Source organism: Homarus americanus, unplaced genomic scaffold (genome assembly GCF_018991925.1).
Source record: "Homarus americanus isolate GMGI-L3 unplaced genomic scaffold, GMGI_Hamer_2.0 scaffold50924, whole genome shotgun sequence".
NCBI classification, from domain to species: Eukaryota; Metazoa; Arthropoda; class Malacostraca; order Decapoda; family Nephropidae; genus Homarus; species Homarus americanus.
Window position 1 is genome coordinate 5862655 of NW_024718094.1, and position 21263 is coordinate 5883917.

At 38.4% G+C, this 21263-nt stretch overlaps 1 protein-coding gene across 9 annotated transcripts in view; it reads right to left on the reverse strand.

Annotated features, from left to right (window-relative positions):
- LOC121859161 (fibrillin-2-like) overlaps positions 1 to 11666 on the reverse strand; it is a 76237-nt gene extending 64571 nt beyond the window's left edge. For 2 of the 9 annotated variants that reach the window (XM_042355902.1, XM_042355908.1), the window contains exon 1: positions 7142 to 7705. In XM_042355902.1, the coding sequence (XP_042211836.1) occupies positions 7142 to 7214 (73 nt within the window). In that variant the 5' untranslated portion in view covers positions 7215 to 7705. Of the gene's footprint in view, positions 1 to 7141; positions 7706 to 11487 lie in introns of those variants that run through there. The other 7 variants (XM_042355906.1, XM_042355901.1, XM_042355907.1 and 4 more) reach the window with 5 other exon arrangements.
- Between the last annotated feature and the right edge of the window lie 9597 nt (positions 11667 to 21263).

The window sequence follows — 21263 nt, forward strand, 5'->3', positions numbered from 1 at the left end:
AAATCAAAATAAAGTGGCAACCCCAAACATTAAAAAGTTGCATTTTATGTTCATCACAGCAAATGATTCTCTTGTGTCCACTCATAACATTCATGTTTAAAATGTCGTTGGTGAAATGCTGTTTCTGCCTCCTTCATAATGGGAAATATTTTAGTGGCACTAAGTGAGTGGATCTTGTTTGAGTAGCGATAAATCCTCTGAGAATAATATGCAAAGAAGCTGAGACTTCAACAGAGAGACTTCATGTTGTGAGGCACAGGTAGTTCATGTAGAGGTTGGAGATGTTCAGGATCAGGTTGCATTTCACCATTTTCGACCATATAGCCAAAGGTACTGAGCTTGGTAGTTGAAAATACACATTTATCTTCCTTATAACATTTGATTTCTAAATCATCATAACTTACAAAATACTGGATGAATACTCTAAAGGTAAGGAGAGCCGTTATAGGACCCTTCTTCAGTTCATAAAATAAAAATGTGAGTGAACAGTCAAATGATGTCAAAAGCATAAATGGCATTTCCACGTTCCACTGGCATTAGCATGACTGCAGCGAGGTACTGTTTGCCATTTCTGATTCTTTGACATAAATTTCTGGAGAAACACAAATTCATAGAAACAAAGGTCGATGATAGTATACAGGATAGCATTAACGTGCCCTTTATCAAGATATCTAATGCAACATGTCCCATCCTTCTATGATGTTTCATTCCTAAGTTGTCATAAAATTGCATTTTTTTGAACTTTCAATGACTGACCTTGACCTTTGACCCCCAAAATTCAGTATAGTACTGTACAGTATACCCACTATAGATCATCCATGATGTTTGGTCAGATTTGGTACAAGTATGGGAGAAATATGTTTCATTGCAATATTGACACAGACATAGAGACTGGGTCATTCCAATACTGTACTCTACCATGCAAACCACATCAACGGGAAGAAAGTTTTTCACAGAACTTGAATTCAGTAATATTGTACTTTATCGCTAGAAATACAAACTTTAAATTTTATATAAATCCTCCATAAGTGTCACATCTGGCAGTCTATTGTGCAAATGGCAATGAAAGACCTTCGATTACTATTCATTAATATTATATGTAAATATCATATTTAATAATTTAATAGGAAAAAAAAAAAATTCTAGGATTCTTCAGCATGGGCATGTGTGTGCCTCACCCCCACCCTAGTTATGTACAGTATATTCTGGAACATGATGGTTCTATAGTGGGACAATTCCGTCTACCACAGATACTTGATTCACTGATAAGACCTTAAAAGGCACTCGAGGATAACCAAAATGCTCATGTTAAGTGCGTGTGCGCACACACACACAAAACTTCATAAAGGCCTCTGACAAAATAAGACCATTGCGTCCCTAACATAAACAATAAAACATGCAAAAATGGAATACAGGGTACAGTGCCTGGTAAAGTGGGGCGATAGATATTCAACTTCTTAACAAACAGCACCCAAAAAATATCACTCTTTTGGTAAAACTCTGTCAGACTGTCACATTTATATCAGACAGTGATAGACAATTTACACTAACATTTTACTTGCTGCCTCCATGAGAATTAGCACGAGCATGTCTTCTAACATGGATATAGAAAACTCACAATCACTTTTCAACAAAGTTTTCTCCTGATTAACTGAAAACAAGATGATGGTCAGTGGTATTATATTTAAACTAATATGATCTTGATAGAATAAAGTTATTACAAGGACAAAATGCTAGTTATTAAAACTATATCACAAAATGGATGGGAAATCTGAAAGCTCTGAGTGACAATGTGGGATGATTTAAGCTTCAGGAAGCATTTTAATACTACAGGTACGTACATGTATATGATGTCTCAGCTATGACAGATAACATCAACTTGAACTACATAGGAAACTCAACCAGTGAATTCCTTTTTATTGTAACTACTTTTGGCTGAAATGTTGTACTCTGTACACATCACCTTATGAGGAAAGAGAAATTGTCTAAAATGGAAAATGCACAAGGCCATTTGAAGTTCCCATTAACCTAGTTCAAGGGTTCTCAAACTTTTTCTCGCCAAGTTCGCCCTGAGTTGTCAGATCATGGACCTATACCTCCTTACTGAGACACTGAATATAGAATGGTACTACTTTAACACTAATTTAATTTTACCTGGCAATACTTGGTAAAGGAAGACTGTATGTAAAGGTGATTGTGATTAGTGGATCTGTTTTCGGCTTTATCACTGTCAGGATAATTACTAAAGAAACCAAAGGTAGGATTTGTATAATAATAAACGATTCATTGTTATTTAAAGTCCTGAGAAGTTTCCAAATGTTCGTATATTTGCTTAAATGAAGAAAATTATATTAATGAATTGGCAACTCGACTACAACCACAGCTGCCACAAGATCCTCAATCAAATTTTCCTCATTATTTAAACAAATATACGAACATTTGGAAATTTCCCATAACCTTAAATAACAATGAATAGTTTATTATTATAAAAAATTCTACCATTGGTTTGTTTAATAATTATCCTGACAGTGATACAGCCGAAAACAAATCCACCAATCACAATCACCTTTACATACAGTCTTCCTTTACCAAGTATTGCCAGGTAGAATTGCGAGTACGAGACCCAGGGTGGGGTCAGTGCATCTTTGGCTGTCTGAACAACCTGGATTTGGTGAACGTCCGCCCTATAAGGGGTCACAGCTCCTAGTTGCAGGTCAACTGTGAGGGCCAACTTTTTTGGAGTGAGAATTGTGAACTCTTGGAACAATCTGCCAGAGAGCGTTGTGACGGCACCGAGTGTGAGCTCATTCAAGGCCAGACTTGACCAACAGTGGGGCAGGTTCAGATATATTCAGGAGCCAGTGCATGCCCAGTATTTGTCAACAATGCGTAAAAGAGACGTGGCCGACCGCCCAAGCTACCAACGAGCCAGTCAGTGGCAAAGAGGATAGAAGTAAAAGTAAGACAAAGATGCAAAAAAAAGTGCTTCTGTGGCATAAATAAAACAAAGTTGGCCAAGAACTGCGTGACTCAGCTGGCGTAAACAGTTGTCATAAACAGTAACAAGACCCTCACTTGACGCTCAATGAACCTCTCAATGCTTAACTCATCCTTATCTTAAAGTTCCTACACACACACACACCTTGATGCAGAAGGATTTTGTTTTTATTCCTCATGACAATAATATAGAAACTGAAGTTGTTTGTGAAACATAATTGTCATCACTTGCAAAAATCAATGAACAACTTGAAAACCAACTGAAGTAATTATAAGATGCATTATTATCAATAAGCTGCTTGTTAAATACGATTTATCTAATAATCATGGACAGACTACTGTGCCGTCCTCATATCTGAGGGTTGCCGACCACAGTCCTCCACTCTAAACGATCATGGGCTGTTTTGCCAATCCTCCATTATTTTTTTACGGGCATAGGTCAATTTATGACCCACATCAAGGCCTGGTGGACGAAAATATAATACAACAACAACAATAATAATAATAACAATAATAATAATAATAATAAACAATATAAAAATAATAATAGTAATAATAAAGAGCCGTAAATAAATACAAAGATTAAAAAAATTCAATAGTGAGAAATGATGTATGTATGTTGTGTTGACAAAGTAAGAGAAACAATTGAGACCTTGCAATTGTGTATAAATGAAGCAGAAAGTCAGATCAGCAACCTGGGCTTGGTCACAATTTTTGTGGTGTCTGGGGACCCAGTTTTATTTTTATTCATCCATCCCAGTCTCTGCTTTCCCCTGGCCCTCCTACCCTCAACTTTGCCCATTAATACTTATGTTATTATCCCCTCATCCTTAATTTATTAAATATGACCAAAGTATCAAATTTTTCTTTTTATCTGTACATATCAAGTATTTCGCTTGAAATTGTTGCTATTTGTTTTTTAAATTCGTTTTTTTTGTCACTGTAGCTTATTTTTAGTATTCGCCACATTTCAAATGCCACCAACCTCTTTCTGATGTATATTAATGTCCTCTATATATACAACAGGTTTAATAAATATTAAGAGTCACTGGAAAAAGCTACTCGAGAGTTCAAATTAAGGTTCATCCTCCATTCAGTAAAGTATTCACAAACACAAAAAAATGAAAAACGTAGCTACTCCCTAAAACACTGTTGATACATTAATTCATTTGTGTACACAACATGTATAAAGAACCAACCACCCCACGTATTATTAAAAAATACGATCCCTGTACTTTCTAAAAACATCACATCAAAGAACAAACAATAATATAAATAAACTCTCCTCCCCTTTTCAACACACTCAACACATCAACTTGCATGGATTAGTTTTTGTTATACAGTATCACTTCTCACTTTCTTCCTAACATTACGTCATTTCTTCTTTACGATCCTTCAGTAATTCCCTGGAGTTTACAAACATTGGAAACCACTGTCCGTGCCCGTATCCACTGTGCTCCTCAGTGGTATAATAGTTGTCACAGATCCTTACCTCCTTGACAGGAATCAAACAATTCGTAAAAATTCACAATGCTTATCCGTCTATCAGTTTTGCCGAGAATATTATCGTCATCTATGTTGTTACACTTCTTAGTATGAGAACCATTATCTCGAGTTTCCACAAACAGGTTAAAATGACACAATATACTCTAGGTTCTTGCCCCTGTGAAGCGCAAGTTCCCGCCTGATTTTAGGTTCACTGAGTCAAAAGGTCAAGGTCGTGGTGCCCGAGGGATCTTCCATGAACTTCCTGGTTATTCTCTTAACAAACCAAGTTATGCTGCAAGTGTTCTTGTCGCTCTTTGTTTTAACAAATAAACTCCTCCTTGGTCCATCGTATCATCATCGACAAAAAAGTGTGTTTTTAACTTTCACTACTTTTTTTTTAAGATTTAGAGCAGATCACTCCAAAATTCCAATAATGCACTTCGTATTTTTTTCCTGAAATTTATACTTGCTTCGTGTTGACAGTCAAGGTGGAAAGGGCTCGTGTACTTGAGCAGCCCACAAGTGACATGAGACTGGTACATGGTTGTCCCATTGACTAAATTGGTAGGTAAGGGCCGCACCTCCTGTGAGGGGAGGAGGGGACATGGGTGCTGGCAGATGACCACACAACCTAACCAAGGTGTACCACGGCGTGTTTAAGCCAATGTTACTCTTCATTTTCCTTGATTTCTTTTAACAAAGTGCAACTCATAAGGACTTGATGGAACAAGAAAAGACAAATTATAATCAGGGGCGGATCCAGGAATATAAAAAAGGGGGGGAGGTCCAAGAAGTTGTGAGGGGGGGGGGGAACATGGCGAGCACAGCGAGCCTACCCAGCTGACCAATATCTTGGGCATTTTGAAGCCATGTGCACTTGATATTAGGAGATAGTCTGATAACTTTTTTACTATACAAAAATGCCTAAGTACAATACTACATTAAAGAAAGGGTATTTAAATTTTCTGATGAAAAGGGGGGTCCGGACGCCCCTGGATCCGCCCCTGATAACTGTAGCATAACATAAAACATCAGTTAGAAAATATTCATCTCAAATTTTCATTTCAACTTTTGGAACTGGGAACACCTGCTATAATAATTTTACTGAAGAGATAACTAAAAAGGAAATAGGAGAGGGGAGGAACCAACAGGCAATACCATCATTACTGGAACCACAGCCAATTGTCAATCACAGAAGAAAAATATCGCCTTTAACTCCTTAAATACAAATTATGTAATAATAAACTATCTGGTCACTTTTCAGTAATTAATGCCCAGATATAAAAAAATACACTTATAAACACACGAGTCATTAAATGAAGACTATAAACAAGCAACAGCATCTTGCCATTACATACACAATATAAATCCTAATAAGTTGGTACTGATAATTAATTTATGTTCCACGCGATCAATGAATTTGCAGGATCTTGGATTCGTGCGATGCTATAACGACAAAACTCATGTTACACGTATAGTTGCGTACATGTGTTCCTACATCCCCTGTGGTAACCCGTGTTTCCATAATCTTACAATCAGTCTCACTTCTTCTTTTTCTCTTCTATTTTTAATTTATTTTCTCTTTTTTTTTCGCTCCCCAGACCCAGTTGGGGGTCGATGACCTGTGACCGGGTGGGCTGTTCCCCGTAAAAAAAAAAAAATAAATAAATAATAAAAAAGGCCAACTTATATGACCTATAGCAGACCTATCCACCAATCACGTCCGTCGTTACACGGCCAATACTCATTCATTCATAAACATTGATACTACTACTGCAACGTTGCCGTTTGGAGGCACGGGTTACCACAGGGGCGTATAAACACATTTCCGCAACTGTAACAACAATACCTAACTAAACCTAACCAAAAATAAACTTTAAAATTTCAGATTTACTTACATTTAGTTAGTTTGTGTTGCATGCATGGGTGTTGGTGGTATAGTCGTATACCGTAACCCGGCTTCAATCCCCCGATTTTGGACAGTGGTGAAATGATAAAATAAATTATTTACACTACGGATGTCTGCCACGCGCCACACTTGAGTTCATGATCGCATGTAATATGTGTACAGTTGTTCTGTACAAAGCTTTTCTTTTGACAAAATTCAGACGCTCACCATTTAGTATATCTGTGCTTGTGGAGAATTATATTCAAATCAGCATATTAGCAGAGCAGATCAATTTTTCAACGAAATGAAAAATCTGAACACACCTGAGGTAGCGTGCCCCATCTCATGATGCTTAAAAATTCTTATGAACCTACTATACAGGATATATATATATATATATATATATATATATATATTTCATTAGCCCAATAAAGCACGCGGACTTCTACATACAATCAACACCCAAGGTATTTAAATATTTTGCTACTAAACTATAACAAAACCAGTGATTTTTACGTCATAAAAAGTATTTCCAAACATTTAATTACCTTATATATCTCAAGAATCTGCAGCTTAATTATTTAATCCACACGACCTATTTGGGTTAGATTTAGATCGAGTCTGATTATTGTTGAGGAAAACAGAAATTCACAGGAAAATTGGGACTCTTAACTTAATTATTTGGTTGATGAAAATGAACACAGTATTCGGAGGGAGCTCCGAATACTGTTGTGTACATTTCCAGCAACGTGTGGTTATTACACTCACCAGCAGTGGCGGTGAACAAAAGCAGCAGGAGGGCGGTGTGGACGTCTAGTCTCAGCTTCACTGTTCCCTCCATGGTCCTCCTGTGTACTGAAGTCACACGCACTTGGCCAGTGGCCACACAGACGCCGGTAGTTAAAAGAAAACGATACGACTGTTATCTCCTATGCTTATATCGTTACAATGCCTTATTGTTTCTCAATTTTCAGTAACGAGTCAGGCACTGACAATAGTAAGAACTGTATTTAATGTTGATCACCTTGAAATTCTTTTCTTCAGATTACGAGCACTAATGCACTTTTTGTACCTACAGTAGAGAGATTTTAAACAAATTGTCAACAGTCAGTCTACGAAAATATTAATTATTTAAGGACACTGCATAAGAAACACAGGAAAAGCAATATATCCCTCCATTAGAGTATAATAAATATTTAAATGTACTCTGTGGTGATCACGTGATTCGAAGTAGCTCAAGAGCCGCGAGTGACGTGACTTCTACGCAAGGTTCTCCCTCACTCCTCACGTCGAGGCGCCTGTTACGGTCTGTGCTGGGCGACCGTCCGTCATGTAGCAGCGGCCTCGGAGATGCCAGATGACCTCCACAGGCCTCCCCCACTACAGATACTGCGGCTCCACCAACCACCCTTATCAATGATTATCGATACCCAGCCAATATATGATCAACCCCAGACGTCGTCGCAGGTGGTTTAACATCATGATGGGAAGCAGGGAGAGATCGTGATGTGTGTTGAGCTCTTTATGGCAACACTTCTTGTTTGTTTGGTCGGTCGCAACCTTATGAGAGGCGTGTAGTGATCACACGAGCATTCTTTCATTCAGTAAGAGATGCTCGTCCTGGACTGTTTCTTATCTCAGCCTACTTGAAGTTTGGCCCGGTATCTACAGTAAAGACAAGTCTAACCCACAAAGATAATACGAGATCACTTGTTAGTGTGAACACTGCCGCAGTGTAGTTAATGTTACACATACTATTATAATAATACATTTAGTGCATTAAAGTCCACAACCTGCCATTAAACTTAACCTGCCACCTGTTTGTTTAGGTTTACTTAGCGTTTGTTTGTTCGTTGTTCTATGGTATTTACGGCCATGATAAGGAGGCGTGTGTCAGTAAGAGATAACCCATCTGAAGGAGTTACCCATGAACTATCACCATCTCTCTCAAAATTTTGTTGCCAGGATCCCAAAGTAATATGTAATTACAAGTTAGGAAGAAAAAATAAGAGGTAATGGTCAATTTATTTTCCTAGTTAGAAAATTTTCAGAAACTTAATGGTGTTTTATCCTGTTCTTAAAAAAAAGGCAATGAAAGGAGACCCAAATGACCCCTATATGAAATTAAATCAGCAGGAAACGGTCCATGACTCTTGCTTGGTCATGAGACCATCAGTACAGGATACGTGCAGTGCAGCTTGTCCTGTTAGCAGTTTAATAGTTACTGCGCTATTCCCTGTTGCTACGAAAAATAATGCCTGTGCTCCGAGTTGTAAAGTAACTAAACAAATTTACTTGAGTATTGTATTCGTGTAACATTTTTGGGTATTTGCTTTTTAAAAAGTACAGTACTCAATTTTGTTAGTACTTTTACTTAGGTATGGTTTTCTAATACTTTTACTCCAATACAATTGAGAAAAAATATATCGTTACGTTACATGTAAACTAATAATATATTTGTTTATTAATTAACTATTAACCATAGTAAAAGAGTTTTATGGGTAGAGCCGTAAAAGGTAGGGTGCGGGTGTAGGAGACATCGTGAGGTCACGTACCGAGAGGTCTCGTGGGTTGAGGTGACGTCATGTCAGGTGGCAGCCATGACAGTGGGCTTTCCCTTGGATTTGTTTTGTGCCATTAGTACCTGGACTACCCTCATACCCGCCCCCCTCCCCCATCGAATTCCCTCTCTTCTCCCCCACCTATCCTTCAGGGGCTTGGTCTTCCCATTAGACGTCAGTTGCTCTTTATCACTGAAGCTTAACACACCACTACCTGCATCCGCTATTTGTGAGCGTCTGTTTAATCATGCTGGGCTTATTATTTATTATTTAATTTATTTATTACACTCGAGGGGGCGACAAGCCTAGTCACAAGCCATGCGGTCGCACACTAATACATTGGTACTCTTGTCTCACAGGACATACTATGACTTGTGATATGGAGACAATATTGATATGATTTAAGGACACTGGGAGTTAGCACCCACCAAAGCGTGGGTAGCGTACAAGAATTAAATCTAAATTTGTACGAATAAGTAGGTGGTGACTCGTCCTGAGGTAGGAGGTCCCTGACAGTGGGACAGTGAAGGCAGTTACAGAGTTTACAGGAAGAGAAGTGCGGACCTTAAGTCCACGTCGGCGATACTTGTGTGGATATAGGAAGAAAGTAATCATCGTGTTGGATGGATATATTTTCAACCCGTTCACTATCCCTGAGATGGAATGTAGGGAGAGGAGCGGCTGAATGTATTCTCTTTCCGTAAGTCATGCTGGGCTTATATTTAGGCCTAAAACACCCTGATTGCGTTTGTGAGACCTCACTTGGATTACGCAGTTCAATTCTGGTCACCATAATACAGAATGGATATAGAATCCCTAGAAAGAATTCAGAGAAGAATGGCAAGACTAAACCCGGGCACTATGAACCTTGAGTACAGAGACAGGTTAAAGCATCTTAATTTGCACTCCCACGAGAGACGTAGAGTGAGGGGCGATATGATGGAGGTGTATAAATGGAAGTCAGGGCTAAGCAAAGGGGACATTACAAAGGTACTCAAACTATCCAACCAGGAGTGAACTCGAAACAATTGTTTTAAATTAAGACAAATTTAGATTTAGGCGCAAAATAGGTAAACATTGGTTTGGGAATAGAGTAGTGGATGAATGGAACAAGTTACCAAACTTCTTCATTAATTTGAATACGCTGGACAGCTTCAAACACAGGTTGGATAGATATAAGCTGGGCCGAGGTTAGCACCTACACTTTAGGATAGCTAGTACCTCATGAGATCAATGACAATAGGCTTTCTAAGACAATTCTCGAGTAATATACCTGTAGCTAGTCTCTCAGTGTCATTCATTAAAATTAAGTCTATACAATGCACTTATGACAATGGCTTTTGAAAATGGACTTGAGGTTAACAGTTTACCTGTACTGCAGTAGCATGATCTAGCTAACTTGCTCCGGGGTCGCTGGCTGTCTGCATCTGTAGGTTTTTTTCCCTTTTTTTTATTAAGACAGCGTGCAAAAGTGGCAAACCAGTATTTTACGTGTAAGTGTTTATGTGCATTTTTTCTGGGGAGGGGTCCATAGCTTTCATCAGATTCTTAAAGGGGTCCGTGACCCCAAAAAGGTTAAGAACCCCTGACCTAAACAAACTTTTAGGAAAGAACCGTTAAATAGCAGATGCAAAATATTAAGTTACTAACTTATATAATTTTTAGTGTACGGGAATTATTTTGGGTTCTCGAATAAAAAAAAAATACCCGGTATCTAGGAGCGTTAGTAGCAGGAGCAGAGTACAGTATACAGTACTGCGTTAGTAAGACCACACCAAAGAATGGATATTAATTCCCTAGACAACATCCAGAAAAGGATGACAAAGTTAAACCCGGACATAAAGGAACATTCCGTATGGAGACATAGGGTACTGTATTAAGAAAACTGACTTTAACTAACACGTAACAATAGTTTATGTAAAAAAAAAATAGGAAGGAATCGGGTAAACATTAGTGCGAAAATGGTGAATGAATGAAACGAGTTACTCAAACACCATCATCAACCGAACTCGCTGGGAAGCTTCCAATATAGGTTGGATAATTGGATTGATATAAGAGTGATAAAGGTTTGGTGTAAACAGAGTTGCCTAGAATGGGCCAACTGACCTACTGCAGGCCTACTAGTGCGACGGTGTCACTTGGAGGCACGGGTTACCACAGGGGGGCGAAGAAACATTTCCGCAACTGTACACTGATAACTTTCCTGGTTAAGCATGTGTGACAAGACAAAACTCGTATAAAAGACATTACATAGAGGTAGAATATCTATAGTAGGAGGAATGTAAAGAGAGGAAGTTTGGTAGCGTGGCCGGTTAGTTATTTACACTTATATTATCTTACACGTTCTTAAGGGACATACTTCTCAAACACCACATAGATACAACTATTTATTAATTCACTCAATGACACGGACACATTAATATCAATATTATATCGGAGTTACTAGCACATTATGTTTACGTTACTCGACACTGACTCTCGGACACGAACATGAAATGAATACACTTCCCACAGTAGGTAACTCACCCTAGGAATAGTTCTGACATGACTCACATTTGACCTGACGGAGGCCCAGTGGATGCTACTGGACTGTCTCGTATGGGAGATTCTGCTTAGCTGGTGACGCCGGGGTCTGGTCGGGAAGTCTCCCTCCCGACCTGGGGGGAGGACGAGCGTGACTCTGTGCGAGTGAACAGAATAACAACCCGAACGGGAGAGAGAGGAGTCGGATGAGAATGATGAGAGTAACGAGAATAATCTGCCCGCGGACGGGACTGCAGGGCCTTTTATACGGGGGAGACACAGCCGGCCTTTGACCTTTGCCAATTAACACTAAACTGGTTAGATCTGGACAGCTGTGTCCAGGTGTGGTCATGCCCGGTTGTGTCTTGGCTAGGTGTGGTTGTAGGTCAAGTCACCTGCTAATTCAAGTTATTAGCAGACGAGGTCAGGTGCCTTGGGTCCTGACCCAGGGTGTGTCAACCTGGTATGTTGGGGGACCACGAGACATGTACACACTCCCTGCTATATGTGTTGTAATTCTCTGGGCTGGAAGCTATGGTCTACTAATCACTCATTACACCTCCCGCCAAGACCAAAGCTTCCATCACAGAGAACTGATGACACATATAGACAGTAATATCATGTGTAGTATCTAAGATAGTCCCTGAGGCGATAATACAATCTCACATTTACAAACAATAATCTCATAGATGTATGTTTTTCTACTAGCTTAGTTTGATTTGACAAAGCTTACTATACATGTACGGTGAGGTGGGGTCATGCAGCGCCTAACAAATTTCTGTCTCGGTATTTACCTTAAAATTTAGCTTGTACGTAAGTCAGGCATTTGCCGGACACATGGTCATAAAAAAATCACGTTCCGGGGAGTGCTAATCTGCACAGCCTGGAATGAAGTATGGTTACAATTCACCTAACAGAACTGAAGTTACTGCGTACAAACTCTCTATAGACAACGAGATGGATGCCCAACCGTATATCCAGAGAACCTTTTTGGTCGGGGAGGGGGAATACATCCAGGCACTGCTGAACCTACAGATTGCCAACATACAGTACAACTGGGTCATACGGGACGTGCATGATTATGTTTCCCTGGACAACCTCAAACTTGGGACCCTGAAATCCTAGGCAACAGATATTATTATTCAACCAAGGCTCCAGGAAATAAATCACAAAAGCAGTGCATTTAGAGTAGTGACTGAGCCTCTCTCAGCCAGTGTGTTAACAAAGCGGTTGGTCACTTTGACACAATTCCCCAATATCCACTAAGAATTCAAGGACTTCTAAACAAGTTAAAAAAAACATGAGCAGGGGTGTCCCGCGTATCATCAACGAGACTATAAGAAGAGTTGCGTAAATACTCAAGCATTAGCTGACCTTTCAGCAGTGTATCTCATTACTGTTTATGTACGTGGGTCTCTGCGCAGGAGAATAAGATGGATGTACAGTATACTGCATGAACTCTCACCCAGGTTTGTTTTCCCTCCTTTCCATACGATCTCTTGTACGAATGGATAATATACCCAAAGGAACACTCACAAAGATCCAAAATTCGTGGCATCATTTTAATACACCTCACATCAGCCTCACTAAATGTTATCTCTTCAAAACAACAACAACAAAGTTAAACTGTTAAAGACGTCTCGCGGCCATGAGCAACACAGGCAAGGTCGCACTGCCCGTGAACACACAAGTTAATAATAACTCATGGATACTCTAGTGTAATACTTTATTATACATAGAGGATAGTTTACTTTAATACAGGTAACGAATTGTTTTACTTTCATACTGGTCACGGACTCATGGACAGCCCAACTTAATATAGGTCATTGATAGCCTTGTTTAATACAGACCATGTCTAGCCTAATTTAAGCCTAATTTACTTCATATCATGCACAGTCTAGAATCTAGACTGTGTAATGACTGTTTAATGCACATGTTAGGGACAAACTAGACTGAAGGTAATGAACTACCAATTATAATAATAGGTCATGGATAACCGAGTTTAATATACGCATAGGTACGATTATACAAGAAACGAGGATCAGGATTTGGGATGCGTGTGGAGCGAGAGCCAATCACAGAGGAGAATGCCAGAAGTACCCGGCACTCTGATCCTGGCGTTGCTACGTGTGCGTCCGCACTGTGGAGTAGGTCTACCAGCGTCTGAGGAGAAGAGGAGAGAGCATAAAGTTTGCCAGAGTAACACCTACCTATAAGAAAGGCGACAGGTATGATGTAGATAATTACAAGCCAGTTAGTAAACTGTGTACTGTTAGTGTATTGTATCTAAGGTTCTAGAGGGAGCGGTATACAGTATGTTCAGATGGAAAGATATCTCCGTCAGTAGAATATTTTTTACAGCTACCAATCGGACTTTAGGCCCTATAGGGGCTGTCACTCAACTGGCACCAGTCGAATCATCTCACTAACCATAATTATCAGATCCAGACAGCTCAGGGAAATTATGCATATGGTAACGCTAGACTTGCAAAAAGCCTTCGACACAGTCGATCATAGCATATTTTATATGTAAAGTAAATGTTTAATTACAATATAGTATGTCCGAGCTGTAGTATTGACATGCGTGTGAATAAGAAGTTTAAAGGCAAGTTAGCTCGTACGTTACAAACAGACCGACACTATATTGTAATTACTATACAGTATGCTGTTTCCTTGTCTTGGCAGGGCACAAAAAAGTTTCAAAACAATGTAGCTAGCCTGCAGTTCCCAGTAATGCTTCTACGCTTTGGTTATGAAGATATTTAGGTGAATGTTGCTAAGATATGACTGATTAACAAAGGCCAAATTAATAGTAAACAATGGTACATGAAAACATTTTGTATCCGTTTGTGTATGCATTTAAAAAATATCATTAGTTTACTGTGATGGTACAGGTGAGGATTGATAGTGGAAGCATTAATAACAACGATAGCTTGATGGCTGAGGATTTTGATGGTGGTAAGACATGATAACTGTACTGGACAAGATAATTCGTTCTGTAATTCACGAGGAACATAGGAAATATTGTTGCTGCTCTTACTACAAATCTATTACAATTGGTGGGACAAACAAGTGAGTACAGAGGGGTACACACGGTACGAGGTGAGGAGCCGTGGTGAGGGAGGTGGTGAGGAGCCGTGGTGAGGGAGGTGGTGAGGAGCCGTGGTGAGGGAGGTGAGGAGGAGCCGTGGTGAGGGAGGTGGTGAGGCTCTCAGTCAAGAATGTCCTGGTTATAAACACAACACAGCCCGAGCACTTGAGACTGTCGGGCGTGGGTGACGTACTGCTTGCTCTCCCATGCTCCTCCACACTCCCTTACCTATGTCTTTATCTTTATACCGTTGATATCAAGACACTGCGTGTTTCTCTCAAGAATTATAGTGTGAATGAGGAATAACGTTTAAAGGAGGTATAATGCAGAACAAGATAAGGCTGTCTTATTATGATACCTTGTCGCCTACTCTGGCCCATGATAAAATAAACAATAGGCACTGTACTTACCCGAATACCCGGCCCCGGCCTCTCACTTACGATCACCCTGTTTAGCCCCGTCCCGCCCCGGCCTCCCTTTCTCAGTCACGATCACTACCACCCTGCTTGGCTCCGCCTTACCCCGCCTTCCTCGCGCAGCCCCGGCCTTTTTCGCACGAACACTTCTCCCTGTTGGCCCCGTTCCTCCTCACTCAGCTCCGGCCTCACTGTCTCACGATCTCTACCCCAAGTTCTATAATCTATATACCCTACCTGTCCCTGCCTCGTGCGTTGCCTTGTTCTTTTTGTGTGGGGGAGGGTAATTGTTTCCCTTTTCCCCGTGTGATTTTATCGATATATATATATATATATATATATATATATATATATATATATATATATATATATATATATATATATATATATATAGCGTACGGTCTACCGCAATATTAGTAGGTAGTAGGCAGCTACCAAACAGGGAGGTACTACCGCCTGGGAAGATATTGGAAGCATAATGTGTTGTCTAATGGTAGACCCTGCTGCCATATGTGACCAAGTCCCAGGTTGCTGATCTGACTTTCTGCCTCATTTACACACAATTGCGAGTCTCAATTATTTCTCTACTATTGACAACACAACAAACATACACTATATTGTTTCGCACTTTTGATCTTTTTATTTCATTTCCTTATGGTTCTTTATTACTATTATTACAGTGCTGTTATTATTATCATTATTATTTTATTTTGTTTTCAATTTTTTATTTTTTATTAAAATATTATTTACTATGAATTATCATTATTATTATTACATTTTCGCCCCCCAAGCCCCGACCTGTGCCCAGATGAGGGTAGTGGGGCATGGTGGGATTGTTAAGTGCACTGCCTCAGCCAAGGTAGGTGGATAACAGGTAGCCTCACTCCCATAGGATCTACAGTACACTAATGAAAATAAAAATGAAATTTTTATTTACGTATTTTTGAAGGCTTATGATGGTATTAAAAGTTGTACAATAAATGTATGGAATGGAGATTTTTTGTTCTATTTTAATTGGAGCCACTGATTAAATATATAAAATAAATATAAATATCTTGCTTGCCATCCCTGGATTTCATCCAACGTCGCTGAATGGCTAGCGATGACATCACTTATTAAGCTCCGCCCACTTAGTTACATCAAACAGTAGAGGCGGGATATTTAAAATGGGAGGAAATGTATTAAATATTTTACAATTCAACCAGAGTTCCAGTTTTATTGTAAATTTCGTCAAACATTTTCTTATTGTATAAATTACATGGCAATATACACTGTATATTACATATTATTAAATATATATCTGATTAATAACATTTTATGCTAGTATATTTTGATTAGAGAAAGGATCTATAGATAATACCACATTACAAACGCATGAAGTGGCAAAAGGGGCGTGGCTTAGCGATCTCGAGAGGAGAGTTGTCAATTAGTGAACTCCCATGGGCCTGCGTGAGGCTACCTGTCATCTACCTACCTTGGTCTCAGCAACATGAAAATCTTGGGTTGAGTCCCAAGTGGTTTGGTACTGTCACACTTATGCATTCATATTTCACTTGTAAGGATAGCAAGGGAGGCGAAGACAAACCCCAAAGGATTCTACCAAATGTATCAAACTAAAACACGAGAAAAGATTGGACCAATACGGCCAGATACCGGCGAGCTCACTGATAACGACGGAGAAATGAGCAATAATTTGAATAAATATTTTTCAACAGTTTTCACCACCGAAAATTTAAACATGATACCCGAGGCACCGACTCTATTCAGAGATTGTGAAGAAAACAAATTAAGTGAGATAGTAGTGACTAGCAATGATGTTAGTAAGCAAATAGACGAACTAAAGCCTAATAAGTCACCTGGTCCCGATGAGATATTTGCCAGAGTATTAAAGGAATGTAAGGAAGAGTTTAGTATGCCCTTAGCAAAGTTGTTTAACATGTCCTTAAAAACAGGTGTAGTACCAGAATCCTGGAGGATAGCGAATGTAATACCGATTTTCAAGAAGGGGGATAGATCACTATCCTCTAACTACCGCCCAATCAGTCTAACATCAATAGTAGGCAAATTACTGGAAGCAATCATTTCAAACTCTATTCGAAATCACCTGGAGAAGCACCGATTGATCAATGATTCTCAGCATGGCTTCACAAGCGGACGTTCTTGCCCAACTAATCTATTAACATTCTTTTCATCAGTTTTCGAATCGGTGGACGAGGGGCACAATTATGATGTGGTATATCTCGACTTTAGCAAAGCCTTCGACAGAGTCCCCATGAAAGACTAATTAGAAAGGTAGAAGCTCATGGCATCAAAGGTGACATCCTTAAATGGATTAGGGCGTGGTTACAGGACAGGAAACAGCGAGTGAGCATTAACGGCACTAAGTCCCATTGGAGCAACGTCACAAATGGAGTTCCCCAAGGCTCAGTACTTGGACCATTATTATTTATTATATACATAAACGACATAGATATCGGCATTGACAGCAACATAAGTAAATTTGCTGATGACACTAAAATAGGACGTGTTATCAAATCTGACGAGGACTCGGCAAAACTACAGGAAGATCTAAACAAATTTTTCGAATGGTCTGAAAAATGGCAGATGAAATTCAACATCGACAAATGTAAAGTACTCAGTATAGGAGATGTAAACAGGGAAACCAGATACCAGATGAACAACGATGCCATAGAGAAATCCGACTGCGAGAGAGATTTAGGAGTAATGATAAGTAGGAACCTTAAGCCAAGTAAACAATGTGTTTTTGCTCGTAACAAGGCTAATAAAGTACTTGGGTTCATACAAAGGAGTGTTAGTTACAAGACTAGCGAGGTCATCCTAAAACTGTATCTTGCTCTTGTGAGACCACACCTGGATTACGCAGTTCAGTTCTGGTCACCGTATTACAGAATGGATATAGAATCCTTGGAAAGAATTCAGAGGAGAATGACAAGATTAATCCCGGGCATTAGGAACCTTGAGTATAGAGACAGGTTAAAGCATCTTAATTTGCACTCCCTCGAGAGACGTAGAGCGAGGGGCGACCTGATAGAGGTGTATAAATGGAAGTCAGGGCTAAATAAAGGGGACATTACAAAGGTACTCAAACTATCCAACCAGGAGCGAACTTGTAACAATGGTTTTAAATTAGACAAATTTAGAATTAGGCGTGAAATAGGTAAACACTGGTTTGGAAACAGAGTAGTGGATGAATGGAACAAGTTACCAAATATCATCATTAACTCGAATACGCTGAATTGCTTCAAACATAGGTTGGATGCTCATATGAGCAATAAGGGTTGGGTGTAAACGGGACTGTCCAGTATGGGCCAATAGGCCCGCTGCAGTTTCCTCGATTCTTATGTTCTTATGTTGTTTTAAAATTTTTGACCTATTTGCTATACTTTTACAATACTGTATATTACTTTTCAGAATGACAATAAAACACCGTGTCACACATTGGTCAGTTTTTAAGCAGACAATATATTTTCTTTTATTTTGAGCAAAAATTACCTCATTAAACATCTGATGCCTTTTTTTGAGCAAATCACACAACATACATTCTATAGTATTTTTTTTAAATAACAGACAATGAACATTGAGGCTTCAATTCTGAAATAGGATTTAAATAGCTAATAATTTTTTTATAAATTTTTAAGAAATAAAAATCTTCACATTACAGGTGCTCCTCTACTTAAGAACGTTCAACTTACAAACTTTCAGAGATACAAACATCATCACTGAGGGGGGTTACCTGCCAGAACAGGTGTTTAATGTGGATGAGACTGGATTATTTTGAAGAAAATTCCAGATAGAACAAACATTACCTAAGAGAAGAGTGAGCCAGGTTTTAAGGCTGTATGAAAGGGTATAGCTGTACTAAATATCCATAATCTTTTTATTTTTTACAATATGTTTGGTATCTACAAGAGTAAAGTTGGACTTACAAACAATTGGACTTACAAACAAGCCTCAGGAACGTAACTCATTCCTAAGTAGAGGAGCACCTGTACAATAAGGGTTACTAACAGGGTAAGAAACTTGTGATACCTTTCAGAATTCAGGCCATAACATAAGTATATGATAGTTATTAAGGATTTCAATGGAAAGATATGGTGACCCACATTTTCAGAATTCATCAATACAGTATCTTAAAAATACTAATACAGTATATACATGTAGCAGACCTGTCTGTGAAAATTTACATTTTGATAATACATGTAATAAACTCGTTTAGCGATTCATTGAGCAGTGACACTTCATGTGTCATTGAGCATATCTCTTTATCTCTTTCTTACTTTATATTTCATATATATATATATATATATATATATATATATATATATATATGCTGATAACCACAAGGAAACAAGAAAACACGAAGTTCCCAAGCGTTTTCGTGTAAGTCACATCTTCAGGGGTGAGTACAGACTAAGGAGAAATACATAACAAGGCATATATATATATATATACAGTAGAGGAGAGTGATATCAAGTCCCTAGGGGACAGTGAGTGTCCACAATGGTCCGGTCACTAGGCAGTGAGAAGGTTGGGTCATCTTACCCTCTGACCTGACTACCGACTGCTGCAGTGCTATTGAAAATTAGTAGGGAGTGACCGGACCATTGTGGACACTCACTGTCCCCTAGGGACTTGATATCACTCTCCTCTACTGTATATATATATATATGCCTTGTTATGTATTTCTCCTTAGTCTGTACTCACCCCTGAAGATGTGACTTACACGAAAACGCTTGGGAACTTCGTGTTTTCTTGTTTCCGTATATATATATATATATATATATATATATATATATATATATATATATATATATATATATATATATATATATATATATATATATTTCACAGTGACATATATATATATATATATATATATATATATATATATATATATATATATATATATATATATATATATATATATATATATATATATATATATATATATATGTGTGCACACACACACACACACACACACACACAGTTTTCCCAAAGAAGACTGAAATACTATAGTGTAGTGTATTCTATCGTTATGTCTACTGTAGTTGAATAACAGACCCAAGATTTAATTATTGTTAGTACTGTAGTCTTCTAGGTTGTTGGCCAAAGGAAGATGATACTAATTATAAAGATGCGTAACATTATGGTTCTTGAAGCACAGCTGGTCACATAACATCTAGACTAGCATTAAGTTAACATAATTCAACATCTTAAATATCACAATCTCTGAACATCAGCATTTTATGGGGAGCCACCAAATTCTGCTACCAAATCACAGTGCAGATTAATTAAAAATATGAATTAATAAATTGCAAAATTATTGTGTTAAAGTTATATGTGTTTTTCAACATGGCATACAGAGAGGCTGACAAAGGTTGTAACATGAATATTAAAGAAAATTGTAGGAGCAGACTATCTTGGAGGACCCACTGGACGTCAGATGTATATTACCGTATATTTAGAGGGAAAGATGTTGAATTAAGTGAACTTTTTTGTAAGAATTATTCTAAGTATTGATGGACAGAAGTGGTATTGGTTGGTGCCTCCCACTCTTTTTTGTCTTTACAGTTGATACAATGATAGCGACTTTCATCTTATATCATTTATTTTTGTTACAAACATATGGATGATATGTACTGTACACTAAATAAAGTCATTACGGGAATAATGTAAAAACGATTGCAATTCCTCAAATATCAATCTTTTTAGAGCAAATGCATAAAATGGAGTTATCTAAATAGTAATGGCAATGCACTGAGTACAGATGTGGCTGTAATCTGCTTATGCATACAGTACTGTACTTCAAATTAACTTACTAATCCAGTACGTATACTAAATCTATTCCATTTCTAACAAAATGAAGTGGAATAATTTGCACCAAACATTACAAAACTAGATATAAAACTATTTATTCTCAGCTAAATCAAGCCAAATTAAATTTAGAGTTCCTCAATGTTTGAATGATTCAAAATCATTTACTTTGATAATATGACTGATCAGTCAAACTTTTGTGTTCATAAATTTTTCCACCATCATTTATGGCCATTTTCCATGCTTGTGTGGGTTGGCCGTGATTATATGATAGCAATTCTCAATGCTGTATGTTCTCTGACACCCTCACTACTGTAATCAGATTTTTATATCTGAGGTAAATTCTTACAACTTCTTCCTATGCCATTCTTGGCCTACCCCTAGTTCTCCGCCCCTACACATTTAAACTCCTCTATTTCTTGACCCAGATGGTTTCCTCTATTCTCTCCATACACTTGAACCAT